At 40.4% G+C, this 15,554-nt stretch overlaps 2 protein-coding genes across 3 annotated transcripts; one reads left to right on the top strand and one right to left on the bottom strand.

Moving 5' to 3' along the window:
- The first annotated feature begins 1,654 nt into the window (after nt 1-1,654).
- Nucleotides 1,655-8,134, top strand: LOC131323096 (F-box/FBD/LRR-repeat protein At2g04230-like). Of its 2 annotated transcripts, XM_058354721.1 has the most exons (3): nt 1,658-2,661; nt 7,365-7,538; nt 7,647-8,134. In XM_058354721.1, the coding sequence occupies exons 1-3, from the start codon at nt 1,702-1,704 to the stop codon at nt 7,968-7,970; spliced, it is 1,458 nt and encodes a 485-aa protein (XP_058210704.1). In that variant the 5' UTR covers nt 1,658-1,701; the 3' UTR covers nt 7,971-8,134. The 2 variants fall into 2 exon arrangements, with proteins under 2 accessions (XP_058210705.1, XP_058210704.1); XM_058354722.1 differs by lacking the exon at nt 7,365-7,538 and having other exon boundaries at nt 1,655-2,661.
- Nucleotides 8,135-8,551: 417 nt separating this feature from the next.
- On the bottom strand, nt 8,552-14,390 carry LOC131323095 (monoterpene synthase TPS4, chloroplastic-like). The gene is made up of 7 exons (XM_058354720.1): nt 14,074-14,390; nt 12,361-12,640; nt 11,023-11,395; nt 10,523-10,741; nt 10,264-10,402; nt 9,336-9,584; nt 8,552-9,081 (listed from the first exon to the last, which is right to left on the bottom strand). Exons 1-7 carry the CDS (start codon nt 14,317-14,319, stop codon nt 8,791-8,793), a joined length of 1,797 nt encoding a protein of 598 aa, XP_058210703.1. The 5' UTR covers nt 14,320-14,390; the 3' UTR covers nt 8,552-8,790.
- Between the last annotated feature and the right edge of the window lie 1,164 nt (nt 14,391-15,554).

Genomic DNA, 15,554 nt, shown 5'->3' with positions numbered 1-15,554 from the left:
TATTTATTGACCCGTCCAAATCTTCTCATTGACAACCCACTCAAAACCCGCCATATTCTACAAAAAGGAGTTACTCATCCCATAATATTACTTGTTTAAATGGCTTAAAAGACCCCTCTTGGAGATCCGTTTTATCCTGTCTTTGATTATTATCAGTTACTATACAACTTACAAGTCTAACACTGGAAATTTTTTTGGGTGCAAATAGGGTAAGGTTCACGTGGTACTCGATTTGCAACTGAAAATTTCGGATTTTGCTATGGGTACTACAATTTTGTACCGAAAGTGTACTGCATGCTTAGGTGGAAGGGGTTCCACTTCAAAAATTCAAAAGAGAAGCAAAACAAAGCCCGGAAAAATTAAGAGAAAAGAAAAGGAAACCCAAAATCCAAACCCCCAACAGGAAACCCAACTTTACTCCATTGACGACGCCGAACTCCATTAACGTTGACCATGGACCTTCCCAATCTTTCTCCCGAAACTTCTGTTTTCCACACCCTCTCTTTTAACTTTTACCTCCCTATTCTCTCCTTCTCCAACACCATTTTCAGGGATCACCGATTTGAGGTTAGTGGTTGAAATTAACTTCTTTTTTTTCTTTTTTTTTTGAAACAACAAAAATATGTCAAAACTTAACCGTACCCGGTCACTCTCTCTCTCTCTCTCTCTCTCTCTCTCTTAGGATGGAGATGACTGTCGAATCAGGCCAACCCGCCGGAGAAACTTGTGTTGTAACTCTCGATAATCTCAAGGCGAGTTAGCTCTCCAATATTCTCTTTATACTACCAAAAAGCTAAAAGACAAAAAAAAAACCTTTAATAGTCAACAACACATATACAGAACACATTAACAATATGAACAAGACCACATTAAAGAGTTAATTTCATCCTTATAATATTTTTGCTGTTTCAAAAAAAGAAGTTAATTTCAACCACTAACCTCAAATCGGTGGTCCCTCGAAATAGTGTTGGAGATGGAGTAAGGAGGCTTTACAGAAGGGTACATAATTGGGGCCCGTCATTTTTCTACTGCACCTAAGACTTTTGATCAGGGTATTTACTACCCTAAGACTTTCCTTCACAGGCATGACTATACTAGGCATGACTTTACCTTACATGCATTCATTACTTTACAGACTTACTTTACAGAGGAGAGAATAGGGGGGTAGAAGTTAAAAGAGAGGGTGTGGAAGATAGAAGTGGGTTTTCGGGATAGAGATTGGGAAGGTTCATGGTCAACGTTAATGGAGTTTGGTGTTGTCAATGGAGTAAAGTTGGGTTTCCTTTTGGGCGTTTGGATTTTGGGTTTCCTTTTTTTTTTCTCTTAATTTTACCGGACTTTGTTTTGCTTCTCTTTTGAATTTTTGAAGTGAGCCCCCTTCCACCTAAGCATGTAGTACACTTTCGGTACAAAATTGTAGTACCCATAGCAAAATTCAAAAATTTCTCCCAATACTGAGTCTGGGTTAATCTCACCGTTTGACGAGTTATCTTTGGGTTATATCACGTGGATGACACATGGGTGTTTTCCGTCCCCAATTCCAACGGAAGGCAACGGCGGGTTTACATTGCAACACATGAAGTAAGTACAGGGTTAGAGTTGTTCAAATTAAAAGTATAAGAATCAAAGTGGAATTCGAGTGAAAGTCGAAGGGAGCAAAAAGAAATTACTCTATATGCACAGCGTGCACTTGGGATTCCAATGGCGTCGCCGGCCGGCGGCTCCTCCTCCGCCGTCGCACGACCACCCACAACCCTCGACGACCTCCCGCCGAGCCTACTCCTCCGCATCATTTCCTCCCTCTCAACCCTCGACGCCATCCAAACAACCCTAATCTCCCCCGCCTTCCTCGACCTCTGGACCTCCCTCCCCTCTCTCTCCTTCGACTTCTCTCTCTTCCTCCCCCCCTGCGACACCCCCTCCCAAACCCTCCGCGCCTTCTCCGACTTCGTCACCCGCGCCTTCCTCCTCCGCCACCCCCCCTCCTCCTCCCCCCTCCGCTCCCTCCACCTCCGCCTCGACTCCGCCACTCACCACCTCCCCTACCGCCGCCACATCGACTCCTGGATCCACTACGCCGTCGCTCACGACGTCGAATCCCTCTCCCTCACCTTCTCCTCCAAATACCTCCTCCAATTTCTAAACGAAACTACTGACTCGTACTACTACCCCTTCCCTCTCCCCCTTCTCCGAAACGGCAGCGTTCGGTCATTACATCTCAAACACTGCAACCTCGATGTGCCGAGGAACACGTCGCGCACGCGATTATGCGAGTCGCTGGCGAGTATTGATTTTGTTCAGGTCTACTTGACGGATGAGAGGATATCGGATTTGGTTGCGGGGTGTTTGAACATTGAGGCTCTGACTATAAGGCAGTGTCACGGGATGAAGGAGGTTAAGATATCTTCACCGAGTCTTAAAAGGTTGGATCTTTGGCAGTTCAGGTGCGACGAAGGATCGGTTGAGATTCGCGCTCCGAATTTGTCAAATTTGAGGATGTTTTTCTTCGAGGTTGGGGAGTATGTAATGGAGGACTCCTCTGCTGTTGAAGAAGCAGATGTCACTTGCATTTCCATGGTGGAGAATTACCGGTATTGGATTAAGATTGTGAGGTTGCTTAGCCATGTGAAGCGTTTTCATGTTCAGAATTGGTGGTATAAGGTAATTTTTCCCCCTTTATGTACCTATGCAATACGCACTTTATTTGCGATTAGATTGTTATTTGATTCTGGATGAGGTATTTCTTTCCTTTTAGCCCTTTTCTTGCATCGTGGGGGGACAAAAGAACAACAGAAATTGCAGGGGTTTGACTACCCGAGCTAAGATTTTTGGTAGGAAGGATTGAATAAACTGAAACTATGGCTATAATTGCGGATAAGTGTGATGGGGTTGGAGATTGAAAGATATTTAACCAGATAACTAGGATCGGGGTATTCAAACGCAAAAAGTGAAGTAGGGTTTAGCTTTGTCAACGTGTAATTGAGGGTAGTATGCATGAGCTATATCATTTGCCTTTAAAATTGTGGAGGTAAGAATCAATTGAGGTCTAAGCACAGTAGAGAATTTGCTTTGGTATGGATCAGGGGTGATTGTTTTGCAATGCGCAATGTGTTGCAAGGACAAATAACTCGCATGGCGAAATGGTGTGGGTATTTGGAGGTCCTCCGCCTCTAGACGTCATCGGGGGATCCTCCATCCCTTAGTAATTGTCTAATTGAGGCGGCCACGTACCATGACTGCCAGCCGCTGAACTCCCTCCTCAGGCTTGCTCATCACCTAGAGGAGCTAGTTCACCAAGGATACTTAACGAGATATTGCCTGTCTCCCCATGATCTACGAGCTCACAATAACTTATGGCGACTCCTCACATTACCCTAGTTGGGAGCAGGGCCTAGGTACTTTGCTCGGGACCTAAGGAGGCATGTGGCTTGGAGGCTAGAGTAAGGGGAATGTCAAGGCTCACCTCCATGAGGGGCTCGCCTACGTCACCTGCCATCTGGAACAAGCATGCCTGTGGAACATTCACTCGACAAGCTCACATCTGGAGCTTGCATCATACCTACCACCTGCCCCATGATACATGCCTACATAGAAGCACCCAAACATATCTGAGAGTTTTATGATACAGAACACAAGTTCTAAATCACTTCACTTATCCCTTTGGCTGTACTCTAGTGCACATTAATGAGGGAGAGGCTAGCCTTCCTCCAATTATATAAATAGGAGTTCACACTTTATTCAAGACAAGCCTTCAATACGTATTGAAGACACACCTAACCCATTTATTCTCTACTGCCATCACCGTCTCTCTAAGGCTGCTCTAAGCTCTCTTCTCCGCCACCTCCAGTGGTCTTGAGCCATTGTAGTGCCCACCATATGCTTGGAGGACAACCTCAGGTACTCTTCCCACTCCTCATACTCACAAATGGTTTTAAACAATGTTGGTTGAGCATAGCTTGTCTTGTTGGCTATTAGGGTCTAGTTGGTCGATGTACGTCAAACAACCTGTAATGTAAGTTACTGTACATGCTTTTGACAATTTCAACCTTGTGGAATTGTGGAAGAGATACTATTACAAGTTCTATCTCATGCTTGCTTCAAATCAAGGTATATCTCAACTAGTGTGCAAAGTGTAGCATTAGTCCCTGCTGATGCTTTTGTGATGACGGACAAGAAAGAGGTAAAAGGGAAGAGAGACGCACACAAGGGTCAAAACCCTAAGTCTCAAATTCTCATTAATCGAAGTCTAATGATTGCATCGTTGAACATCTTATTATAGACTCATAACCCTAATGGAAATAAAAAGGAAACATAAAAAACAACCTAATTAAATATTAAAATGCCTCCTATTACTAATAATTAAAATAACAAATTTACCAAAGACACTTGTTGGACTAAAAAGACTTAATTCTATGCATTGGGCCCATGGGCTTCACTTGAGGCTTCCAAAGCGGACAACTATGGTCCGACCAATCGATGGCTACACCATCAATTCTCCTCCGCTAAAAAAACTCGACTCCGGCGTCTAGGACATTAATATTCCGCATCATTTTGGTATCAATTATGTTGACAAATACCCATATTTTTTTCTTCACAACCTGGATTCCCGTTATCTTTATAATGCAATTGCACCATCTCCCAACGCCTCATGAGCTTAGTGGTTGGAAAGTATGGTAGTGAGAGAGAGGGTAAGACATCGTGCGTTTGGAATTTCTTTTGAGTTGAGGTGGGGAAAGGAATGAGGTTGTGTCGGGAAAGGTTCAGAGATCATGTTTAAGTAGCTTTTATTCATGATAAGAGTTATTCACTAGTCTGCACTTAGATATTCTTTTTAGTTTCCTTGTGGTTAAGAATTTCAGCTCGGCTTGCCATTGGACCACCCTCTCTGATGCCATGGTAGACCGTGATTTCTTCTTGAGGGAGGCTAAACTAGGGGAACAAATTGCCAAGAGATCTTAGAAACACTTTTTGTAGCTTCGCCAACTGGAAACAGAAAGAGTAGTGTGTGTGAAGAACAGGGGGTGCTAATCGTCCTATTCTTTTTCGGTTTGATTGTTTTTCTCTTGAGTGTGAAGTTTAAGGTATTCACGTGTGCCTATTTGGTGGGTAAGCCCATTTGTTGGATTGGTGTACATTAAAGCCCAAGTATGATTAATTTTATTAGACTAGAGGCTTAGGAAAAGCTGGCTAGACTTTGAATATAGAAGCCATTGTACAGAACGTATGCATAACATACACCCTGTTGGTTTACACATAAGTTGGGGGGTGTCGGGGGCCCCTTGGCCAAACAGTGTCCTGCCCCTGTTTTGAGGACTTCAGAAATGGTAAGGGTTTGACTGCATGAGCTAAGATTTTGGTAGAAAGGCATGAATAAACTGAAACCATGGCTTTAATTGGTGATAAGTATAAAAGTATAATACAGATGGAGATTAAAAGATATTTAACCTGAGAATAGGATTGAGTAAGAATTGCTGGCTAATAATTGGAGACTCTTTTGCTTGATGGCTAACCTGGTAATGATTCTAGGATTCAGTGGCCTCTAGAACACAAAATGAAGAGTTAAGGGTCAGCTATTCAATGTCGGTGTTCTAAATGGCGGCCGCCGGCGCTTGGAGGTGCCCTGCTGCCACGCCAATACCTCTTGGCGTTTGATTTGGCACCCAGGGAGGTTTGGCGGCCACCTAGGCGGGCTTGGCGGTCTTGGCAGGCTTGGCGGCGTCGTTGGCGTCTTCAGCATCTTTGGAGGCCTTTGGAGGGGTATGGTGGAGAAGAGTTGGAGGAAGGAGATGAACTTTGAACTTGGCATTAGGGATCTCCGATCTCGTTTATTTCTACTTATTGTCTTATTCAACTTATTTGCTAGTTGCTACTATTTTATTTCATTTGGGTTTGTACTTTGAAGTTTGAACATTAAACATTGCATTATGGTTATTTCTGCTTATTGTCTTATTCAACTTATTTGCTAGTTGCTACTATTTAATTTCATTTGGGTTTGTACTTTGAAGTTTGAACTTGCATTATGAATACATAGAATATAGTTTGATTGGATAATGGTTTGTTAAAAAAAAATAAAATAAAATCAGCCGAATTGCTGGCGCTGCCTAGGCGGCTTGGCACTTGGAGGTGGGTCTCCGCCCGACTACCGCCAAGCTCCATTTAGAACATTGTTCAATGTGTAGCAAAGGGTCGCATGTATGATATATGTCAAATGAGAGTAAAAGAGATGAGGGATTGAGGTCTGAACAGAGTAGAAAATTTACTTAGATGGGGTGATTGTTTCAGAATCTGTATTGTGTATCGAGGACAAATAACTTCCAGGGCAAATGGTTTATATAATGAAGGTTGAGCATAACTTGCTGTTGGACCACCCTTCTTTAAAGCGGCTAGGCCAATATTGGAACCATGATTTCTTCTTTAGGGGAGGCCAAACTAGGGGAATAATTTCTCACCTAAGATTTTGAGAAAGGCATTTTATGGCTTCGCCTAATGAAAACAAGGAAGTGAAGTATGTGAAGAACAGGGGGCGCAAAGTCATCCTATTCTTTTTGGGTTTAATTGTTTTTTCCTTGATTGTGAAGTTCAAGGAATGAGTGCTTCTGTTTGTTTGATTAGCCCATTTGCTGGAGTATTATACATTGAAGCCCAAATAAAATTGGTTTCATAAGACAATAGCCTTGAAAAGATTGGTTAGACTTTGAACCTGTAACCGATTGTGCTTACTTATGCATGACATATGTCGTGTTCAAGTGTTTCACATTACTGAGTGGTTTTTTTAACTTGTCATGTACAATCTTTGCTGTAATAAAGAGGGCTATCGGCTGGATTGAGAAAATGAGTCTTCGTAGAGAATAATTTTTTTTCGTTCAGTGCTAGCTAAGCAGATTATAAATAGAAATGCTATCTAAGATTGCTCGATTTCTCGGCTGGCTTCCTTGATTGTGGAGATTTTAAGTAGGACAGTGTAATTTAGGATTGGAGTTGTGTAGGTCATTAGAAAGACTGTTAAACATCTTGTTTGCATTGGCTAGGTTCGGTGCTAGCATTGCAGTGTGACTTTCACTGGTTTTGACAATTCAACTTTGCAAGCAGAGCAAAGAAGAATTATGTTGTAGTAAAAATAATTTAACATGCTTTGCAAATAGAGGAAAGAGAAAGAACAAGGGTTGTTTAGCAACGAGATTAATTAAGAATCATTCATTCTCTAATTGATTGATGTATTTGTTGACGGCTGATGATCTCAACTCCATTTGCAAGCTTACTAATTGTCTTTGAGTTACATGAATCAGGTGAAAGATGGCTTCACATATTTGGTTATACTGCCAGCCTCGCAGGTTTAACTTTTTACATGTTTGTCATATCAACAGGCTGTGGTATCAAAATACTGTCTCCCTAAACGTTTTGTATTTCACAACCTCAACTATTTGAGAATAAATATGGAATATACAAAAGCTGATATGGTTGGCATTGCCGTATTACTAGAACTTTCACCCAAACTTGGAACAATGATCCTAGACCGTGAACTTAGGATCAATGAAGAGGTAAGTATGGTACGTTAATTGTGCCAACTCAGTTATTGTTATTTGTGGTAACATTAGTCCGCAAAAATTGTGTCTCAAATCTGAAAAAATTGTTGTCTCAAATCTTAGATTTTTGGAGCGAGAATATCTGAAGAGTTTGAGAGGATCAATTTCAACTTACCAAGTTTGGGGCACCTTAAGCTAAACTGCTATTGGGGCACAATGGATGAATTACACTTTTTGAGACTTGTGCTCAAAAGCGAAGTAGTCTTAGAAAGGATCGTACTGCATCCTGTTAGATTGGACCAGAATTCAGTTATTCCAATAGTTCTTGTTAAGCGAACTCAAGGATTTCAAGTTGTTCAGGGATCCTTTCCTGGGTGCGGCCTCCAAGTTTATCAAGGAATGGATGTCTACCAAGGAATGGAAATATCTTGTTTGATCTGGAGGTAAGAAGCTTATTTATTGTTGCCATAGTGCATAAGACTATCACCTTTCTTTGTGTTGTTAGCTTGTAACTTTATTAGCGAACCTGTTTTATGTCTTTGTCTGTTTCTATCAGTTGCAAGTCCAATACTGGGTCAATCTCACCATTTGACGACTTTTCTTTGGTTTTACTCCTTACGGTTCCAATTCTTGGTGTAGTTCTCTTTAATGTCAATCTTTTCAATTGGAAAGTTTGGAGTGTTTTCAAGAAGCTTGTTATCGCAGGTCAAAACTTCACTTCACTTCAGCGGCTTCAGCAATGCACCGTCAAATCGAAACTTACCAGGCTCTTTAAATCATGGCCTTCACTGAACACACAAACCATAACAAAGCACAGCCAAGTTGGGTAAGAAAGCTTTTCACCATACAAGGATAATTCTCACATTTCACTGCGAAATTCACCAATAGCTTGTAAGAACCCGCATAGCTTGTTTTGCCATCTCATGGTGTATTTGCTTAGATTTTTCGAATACAAAAGCAGTATGATTTGGTTGAAGAGAGTGAAAATTTGAAGGGTAGGATGGTGTTTGAAGATACTGCTCGAGGCATATCAAAATCTTTGAACTTTTATGATTGACATTCGAAGCATCTGCTGCAGATGATATGCCAGTGGGTTGAGATGATTTTGGATGAGTCGACAAATGTTTATTTCCACCCGATTCAGACTGAAGTAAAGGAATCGTAAGCCCAATGCACCAACATGGAAAAAAAAGAAGCCCAATTTTGTACAAGTCTTTGGGCAAATTGTCCGATGCTATACAAATTGTAATAGGATCGGACCCTTGACCTAAAACCCAATGGGCGTGAAGAACAAAGAGTTTACACAATCATCAACACTGCAGAACTTGTTATCGTCTCCATGTTGATAAACAACTTGGGCAGTCCTTGACATGTTGAGGGATGCTTTTATGAGGGGTAGGGGCAACGGCTTCGGAGCTGTAAACTCGCCATTGAGCTCTTTCCATAGGCTGCGGATGAGTTGCTTCACTTGCTTTCTAGCTTCGCCTTCGGATGAAAGATTCTTCTCCCTCCTGAAGCAGTCTATGCTCGATGCTACGTCTCCCCTTTCTTGCTCATCCTAACCCAATCGGAAAAACAAATTTGTGACAAAGAGGAAACAAAAGGTTCATGCACGGTTCAGGTTATGTGAGCTTTGGGACTCACCGTACCTTATTCTAATTGCATTAGGACTCACCATTCCCTCAACTCACTATATCTTCAGTCGTACGATTGTGTTTCAAAAGTTTTGTGATCCGTTATTTCTAGTACATTATGCCACATGACGACAGAAAAAATGTTAAAACAGAGGATCTCAGATCCGTGTGTACATACCGTTGCAGTCCCCAAATCATCCCAAAGCCGAAGAATTCTGCCCGAGGAGGAGAAGAGCTTGGGGTATGGATCCATCATCCCTATAGTTTCCTTGTTAACCCCCTGTCCAATGAGAAAGAAAATATGCACCAGGGCCATGTATGACCCTGCTGTTGTTACCCCATTTTCCAGATACTCCTCTAGGTTGGGTACGTATCGGTTGTTGAACCACTCAGCTTCAAGGAGGAAGGCTTCAATCATATTTATCCACTGCAAGATCAACAAACTTGTGATTCCCTCCAAAATAACAGAAGTCTTTGGCAAAAAGGGAATAAGAAAGGAGTTTGCAAACATAGCAAATCCATATTTTGGAGCTGAAATTATTGGCTTCAAGTTTTTTGGAATGCTAATATTTTGGTGACCTTGTCTGAGTACCACGTTTTGGGTACCATGTGATGTGTCGCGATTGTATTAGTAGAATTTGCCGCATTTGTCATGTATTGGAGCACATTCTACCAATGGAACAACGCAAACTAATCTTTGTGATAGAGGAGTTTGAGGGGGACGTTAATGTTAAATACAGATTGATCGGATATAAGTAACTGCCTTGTTAAAGAAGTTGTCTTGAAAATCGACAGGTTATACACCAAGCATCTATGTTTCTTCTCAATTAACACACCTATGCTCGAATAACGCAACTACCTTTGCCTGATCAGCTTGATTGTGGATGGATAGTCTTTTTAATTAGCTGGCTCCACAAGATGGACGGCTCAAAATTCTGTCATGGGCCATGGTTATGTACTGGATGTTGCGTATACAGGAGTGCTAGAGTCCTAGAAAATGGTCTTTGAAACCTTTCCGAATTGATAGTATGAGGTTGTGATTCACTTCCAGTGAATTATGTGATTCATTCTGTGTCGCGCTAACTTTTACTGAGCAAAACATTTACCGTTCTTTTAAGGTGCGGAACGACACTCCATCCATGTTGTTTGAGTATGTTGTACCCAACCTCATTGGTAGTGTTGTACAAGGCCATGTAACAAATCTTCATGTATTGGGGCAGCTGCTCCATTGCACTAAGATCCCATCTGAAAGTTAATAAGTTTTGCAAAGAAGTAAGTGAGATAACAAGTTCAGAGTCCCTCATCAGAAAACAGACGAAATTTTTTAACTGATATCTACGCGGAAAGTAGAGTACAGATACAGACCTCTGAATTGCATCTGTGAAGAGGGCAAGTTCATCTAAAGAGCCGTAACTGTCAAAGATATCGTCAAGAACTAGTAAAATGGCAATGGTCTTGGCTAGATCAATTCGGCAGTTTGAGTACTTGGGCTCCGGAAGGAGACCCACAGTCCACAAGTAGCATTCCAGTGGCCGGTCACGGCCAAAAGTGAGCTTTTCCACAAGACCCAACTGCTTCCACCACCTGAAACAGCATTCACCCATTGCATAATTAGGTCGTCAAACGATTCATAAGGAATATGTGACGCGCGTGTACAACTATTTTAGACAAATGGAAATCTGAATAAAACCACCAAGTCGCGCCATGTGAACCATAACCATTTGATAAATGGCACTAACGGTATAGACAAGGTAGCAGTGCACGCATTACTGACACAACATTGGACCCACAATCCGGAGTTGTATTAGTATGCACTATCTGTTCTCAAAATTGGGCCTTTATACCCACAAAAAAGAGAAAATAACCTGGAAATCTCAGTCAACTCTGCTTGGTGCAGTGATTGAACCTTGTTGTAATCTAACTTTGCTAGTTCCACCAAATATGGGCTCTGGTCACTTTCCCTACTAAATTCTCCAATGAACCTTCTGGCTTCCAACCTTTCCATTCTCAAGTGCCTTGGAAGCTCCAAGGCATGAGAGTAATTTCTTCCCAATTGAGGAGCCATCAATGGAATTGATTGCCTCAGCTTAGCCTCTGTGAATTCCATGGCATGGTTCAATACATCTTCCCCATATGTGCCCAAGTATGAAGCTTCATACAAGCTCAGCATTCCATCTATGTCTGTGCTCAACGAATCCTTGAATTTCCCACTTTTGTCCATGAATTTTCGAAAGATATCTGTGCTACGTGTATAATGGGCATGTAACAACCAATTAGTTACGCGAAAACATGCGAATTAAGGGAAACTTATTCACAAAATCATACAAGAATGGCGTGAAGGAATTTTGTACAGGATTTTTTTGTTCTCTTTGCATTTCGTGAGTTAGTGGCAGAGTCAGGATTCCCAAAGGGACAAACGGATAAAAATATGACATAATGCATCCTCATTATTTATATTTTGCCCTTTGGGAATTCTAGCTTTGCCACTCTCTACCCCACACTTTGATGGTGTCCATGCACTTAGTCTTTTTGGGCTCAGCAAAAATGTACAGTGGAGAAAAACAAGCCAGCTGCTAACCACATAGACATTTGTGTATAAATTGTGCACAGATTTTGGTGTGGGCCCATCACAGGTCTCGCTCAAACGATCTGAACTATTGATTAAATGTAAAACAATTTTTTAAGAGTCATCGATCACTAAAAATCAGCTCAATCTAATACTTATAGGTGCTCGATCCAATCATCTAACTTTTCATTTAGATTTTCGGAGAATGAAAAGTTAGATAATTGGATCAAGCATTTATAGGTATCAGATTGAATTGATTTTTAGCGTGGACCCTTGAAAAAATGTTGTACATTTAATGAACGACGACTCAGATCATTTATGTGGTATCCGCGGTGAGTTTGACTACAAAATCTGTGCACAATCAATGTGTAATTTGTCTGTGTGGACAGACTTGCTGTAAACAAGCGAACCAAGTCGAAGTTCAAGTTAACTTACAAGTTTTAAAAATGTGTTTGAAATAGTTTATCTACTAGTTGTAGATTTGAAAAAAAAAAATAAAAAAATCCCAAAACAGATTCCATTTGCCTGTACTGTTTTCTAATTTTCCTCGTAGCTATCAACGATATTTCCAGCTTTTGACAAGAAGAAGAAGAAGAAAAGCAGACAACGTAAAATAATGCAGTGTAGTGCTACGTACTAGGACTCATCTGGTAACCATTGTGTCGGAGTAGCCGGAAACATAGTGCGGCGGTGAAGAGATCTTCATCGTGGAGTGGGTTCGGGCCGTCGGAAAATCGTTCAAGTAAGGCATTGATGTCTTCTTGGAAATGGTACCCGATCCCGAGTCGCTGAAGCGTGTCTACCAACTTCAACGCGTCGGTGATTGTCATTTCAGATGGCGCCGTTCGGAGTGCTAGTTGAGTTCTCTCTTGGAGTTCTAGCATCTTGGTGTTATCATCAACTTTTGGAGGTAAGACCTAGCACAACAATATTACCACTGCAACTTACGAAGTTTTTTTTTTTTTTTTCTTTTCAAGCAAGAAACCTATACTACCTTATCTCTCTCTAATAAAAGAGGTAAAGAATAGGACCCTGCGGTGAGAATCAAAATCCGTGACCTTAATTTTCCCGATAAGGAAAACACCTAAACACTTGGGCTACCCCGACACCCATTGATCGATCTCATAACTTAGTATGTTGAAAGTCGATATTACATGGATATATACAACTTAATTACTTGTGCAAACACATTAACTAATAGAAATTTCCAAAAATAAAAAGCCAAAAAGGTTACACCAAACAAACCTTTGCACTCTATAGTAGTATAAGTCTGTGTAAGCAAGATTTGTTTGTTTGTTTTTTTATTTATTTTTATTTATAAGATGCAAGATTTGTTTGTTACGTGGGTGGCAACTGCAAGTTCAGTCGCTGAGTTTGAAAATTTGCCTTGGAGATGTAATTATTACTACTATTATTTTTATGGATTTGGCCACACGTTAGTAAATTGTTCCAAAAGACCACGTTAAGTAGGGGAGGCTCCGTCCATTGTAGATTGCCTCCAGTCCCGTCCAGTTTCGACCAATTGTGGGCTCTCTTCGACCCCAAAATAATGATTGGAATCTTTCGCTTTTTAGAACTCGCCACAAACATTGGCTGCAACAAAAATCACGTTAATCTTATAAACAAAAAGATGTGCAACACTGGATTGCAATCCCTTCACACATTTGTCTAAAACTTTAATGCATTTTAAAATGATGTCAAACAATATCCGATCCGCGTGATTTTTGGCATGGCTAATATTTTCGAAGAGATCTAAAAATTGAACAAAAAGGCCCACGATTGGCCAAAACTGAACAGGATTGGTGCAACCTACACTGGACGGGAGCCTCCCCATTAATTAAGACTATAGTACTCTATCTGTCCGTGTTTGTTAGTCCATAAACATACTTTTTTCTGTCTCTCAATATTTGTCCATGTTTGAAAGTCAATAAGTAAATAGTATCAATTGTACTATGTTATCCTTGCATTCAAATATTGAATTAATTGATTGGAGGGTAGAAAAAATAAAAATTGTGCAAAACAATCACGACGTTCCCTAAAAAAGTTGAAAACCCCAAAATAAACTAACAAATACTGACGGAGGGAGTAATAATTTGCTACTTTATCATCGAGAAATGGAAGCTAATCATAACGTAAGGATAAGCTCTCTTATATTTCATCCCATCGTCCATAAATCCTAGCCCTAGCTTGCCTCTCGATTATACATGGAATATTGGCCGGCTAGAAACATGAGAAAGAAGCATATGACATATATTTGGTGCGAGAAAAGAGAAAAAAGAAGACAGGACTAAAAATTTATCAACTCTCATTCAACGACCAGAAAATACAGAATCTTAAGCTCATTAATTACCTGAGGATGTAGAACAGTCGCGAAGACAGAGTTATTCACTCCATTGATCACCATCTCCGTCGAAAGAGGCGCCGATGGCATTGTCATGCACATGCAGTGCTGTGAACGATCACGCGCAGGGGTTTTCGATCTCCGAGTCAATGCACAAAACCCCATTTTAGTTGTAAGTCCGAGGGAAGTAGTAGTACCACTCCACATAGCCCTACATCGAGAAGGTGAAGAAATGTTGGCCCCCATGCAAGCCATATTTCCCAATTATTATTATTCTTAATTTTGCAATAGAAAATAGAACTGGGGATGGCTAGCTATCACCCTTGGTATGTTGCAACCTAATTTATACAAAACATATACAAGACAACAGGAGAAGTAAATAGGGGCAAAATAGTAATCATCTTCGGCAATTAAGAAAGAGTGCACATGCTTCACGCGAGGACAAAAGAAAATGAAAAAAATACAACCCAAGATTATTGTTGGCCCTTTTTTTTTTTTTTTTTTTTTCAATATTGTATACATGAGCGGAGGTTAGTAGGAGAAGTTAATGAGTTAGTTCACATGGGATTTAGAGTTCAAAAGTCTATCCATAGCACTGAACCCCAAAAACTGCCCACAGCGAGGCTTGAACCCTGATCTCCTACAGGAGAGTGTCAGGAGTCACCAACTGGGCTACAAACCCATTAGTTTGTTGGCCGTTTGCGTGGGTATAATAATGTATGTGCATAAAAAATAAAAATGTGTACCCTTTTCCCCTACTTACTTTTTCTTTCTATTTTTCCCTTATTGTTTGATAATTTTTCTACACTTTTAGTTTGATTGGCCATTGGGTCCCGATTGGACACGGGATGAGTTTTGGGAGAATTATTTATGGAGGAAAATAAAATAGTAGGAGATCCTTATTTTTTAAGTACTTATTTGAGAAAGTGGAACGAGGACTAACTCATGTATGTAGAACACAATTCTTGTAATAAATGTAGGGTGTGAAAGTGCTCCAATTCTTAGAATTCAAATTTTTTGCACATCATGATTTATTTTTTGTTTGTTTTTTACTAAAATCCAGTATAAGTTTTTTTTTTGGTCAAAGTTTTAGTTATGTTTCATGTTCCTTAAGTTTACTAGCAACTTTCATGTTAAATACACAAATAAAACACTTTTGATTATGAAGAGCTAAATTAATTAGTTTTAACTTTAACAAACTTTGATCAACAATCTACGGAGATCAAATATTTCAAACCTTGGGGCCACTGGAGGTTATGCCTGGTCGTTACCTTCAGGGCCCTAGAAATAAGTCAAGTTGCGAGCAAGCTGGCCCAGACATCCGGTCATCCAAAAAAAAAAAAAAAAGAGCTTTGATCAACTATGTTTAAACTAAGATAATTATTTCATTGTTAATATTTGTATTCATATAGATAAACTAAATAAACATGATTAGTTAGAGGCAACATAGGGTATGATTAGTGATACTTAAGTTATATTTGATTAATTTT

The sequence above is a fragment of the Rhododendron vialii genome, chromosome 4a (assembly GCF_030253575.1).
Source record: "Rhododendron vialii isolate Sample 1 chromosome 4a, ASM3025357v1".
In the NCBI taxonomy this organism is placed as follows: Eukaryota; Viridiplantae; Streptophyta; class Magnoliopsida; order Ericales; family Ericaceae; genus Rhododendron; species Rhododendron vialii.
Note: the sequence above shows the minus strand (reverse complement) of the source record. Positions and strands in the feature narration are given on the sequence as shown.

What these genes read in the sequence shown, in the direction of transcription:
- LOC131323095 (XM_058354720.1), bottom strand. Translation starts at nt 14,319, where the DNA reads ATGGCTTGCATGGGGGCCAACATTTCTTCACCTTCTCGATGTAGGGCT. An exon ending in GAGTTGACTGAGATTTCCAG is followed by an intron (nt 10,742 to 11,022) that starts GTTATTTTCTCT and finishes ATGCTGTTTCAG; the next exon opens with GTGGTGGAAGCAGTTGGGTC. An exon ending in TTCCGCACCTTAAAAGAACG is followed by an intron (nt 9,585 to 10,263) that starts GTAAATGTTTTG and finishes TTGATCTTGCAG; the next exon opens with TGGATAAATATGATTGAAGC.
- LOC131323096 (XM_058354721.1), top strand. Translation starts at nt 1,702, where the DNA reads ATGGCGTCGCCGGCCGGCGGCTCCTCCTCCGCCGTCGCACGACCACCC. An exon ending in TTCAGAATTGGTGGTATAAG is followed by an intron (nt 2,662 to 7,364) that starts GTAATTTTTCCC and finishes TCATATCAACAG; the next exon opens with GCTGTGGTATCAAAATACTG. An exon ending in AACTTAGGATCAATGAAGAG is followed by an intron (nt 7,539 to 7,646) that starts GTAAGTATGGTA and finishes CTCAAATCTTAG; the next exon opens with ATTTTTGGAGCGAGAATATC.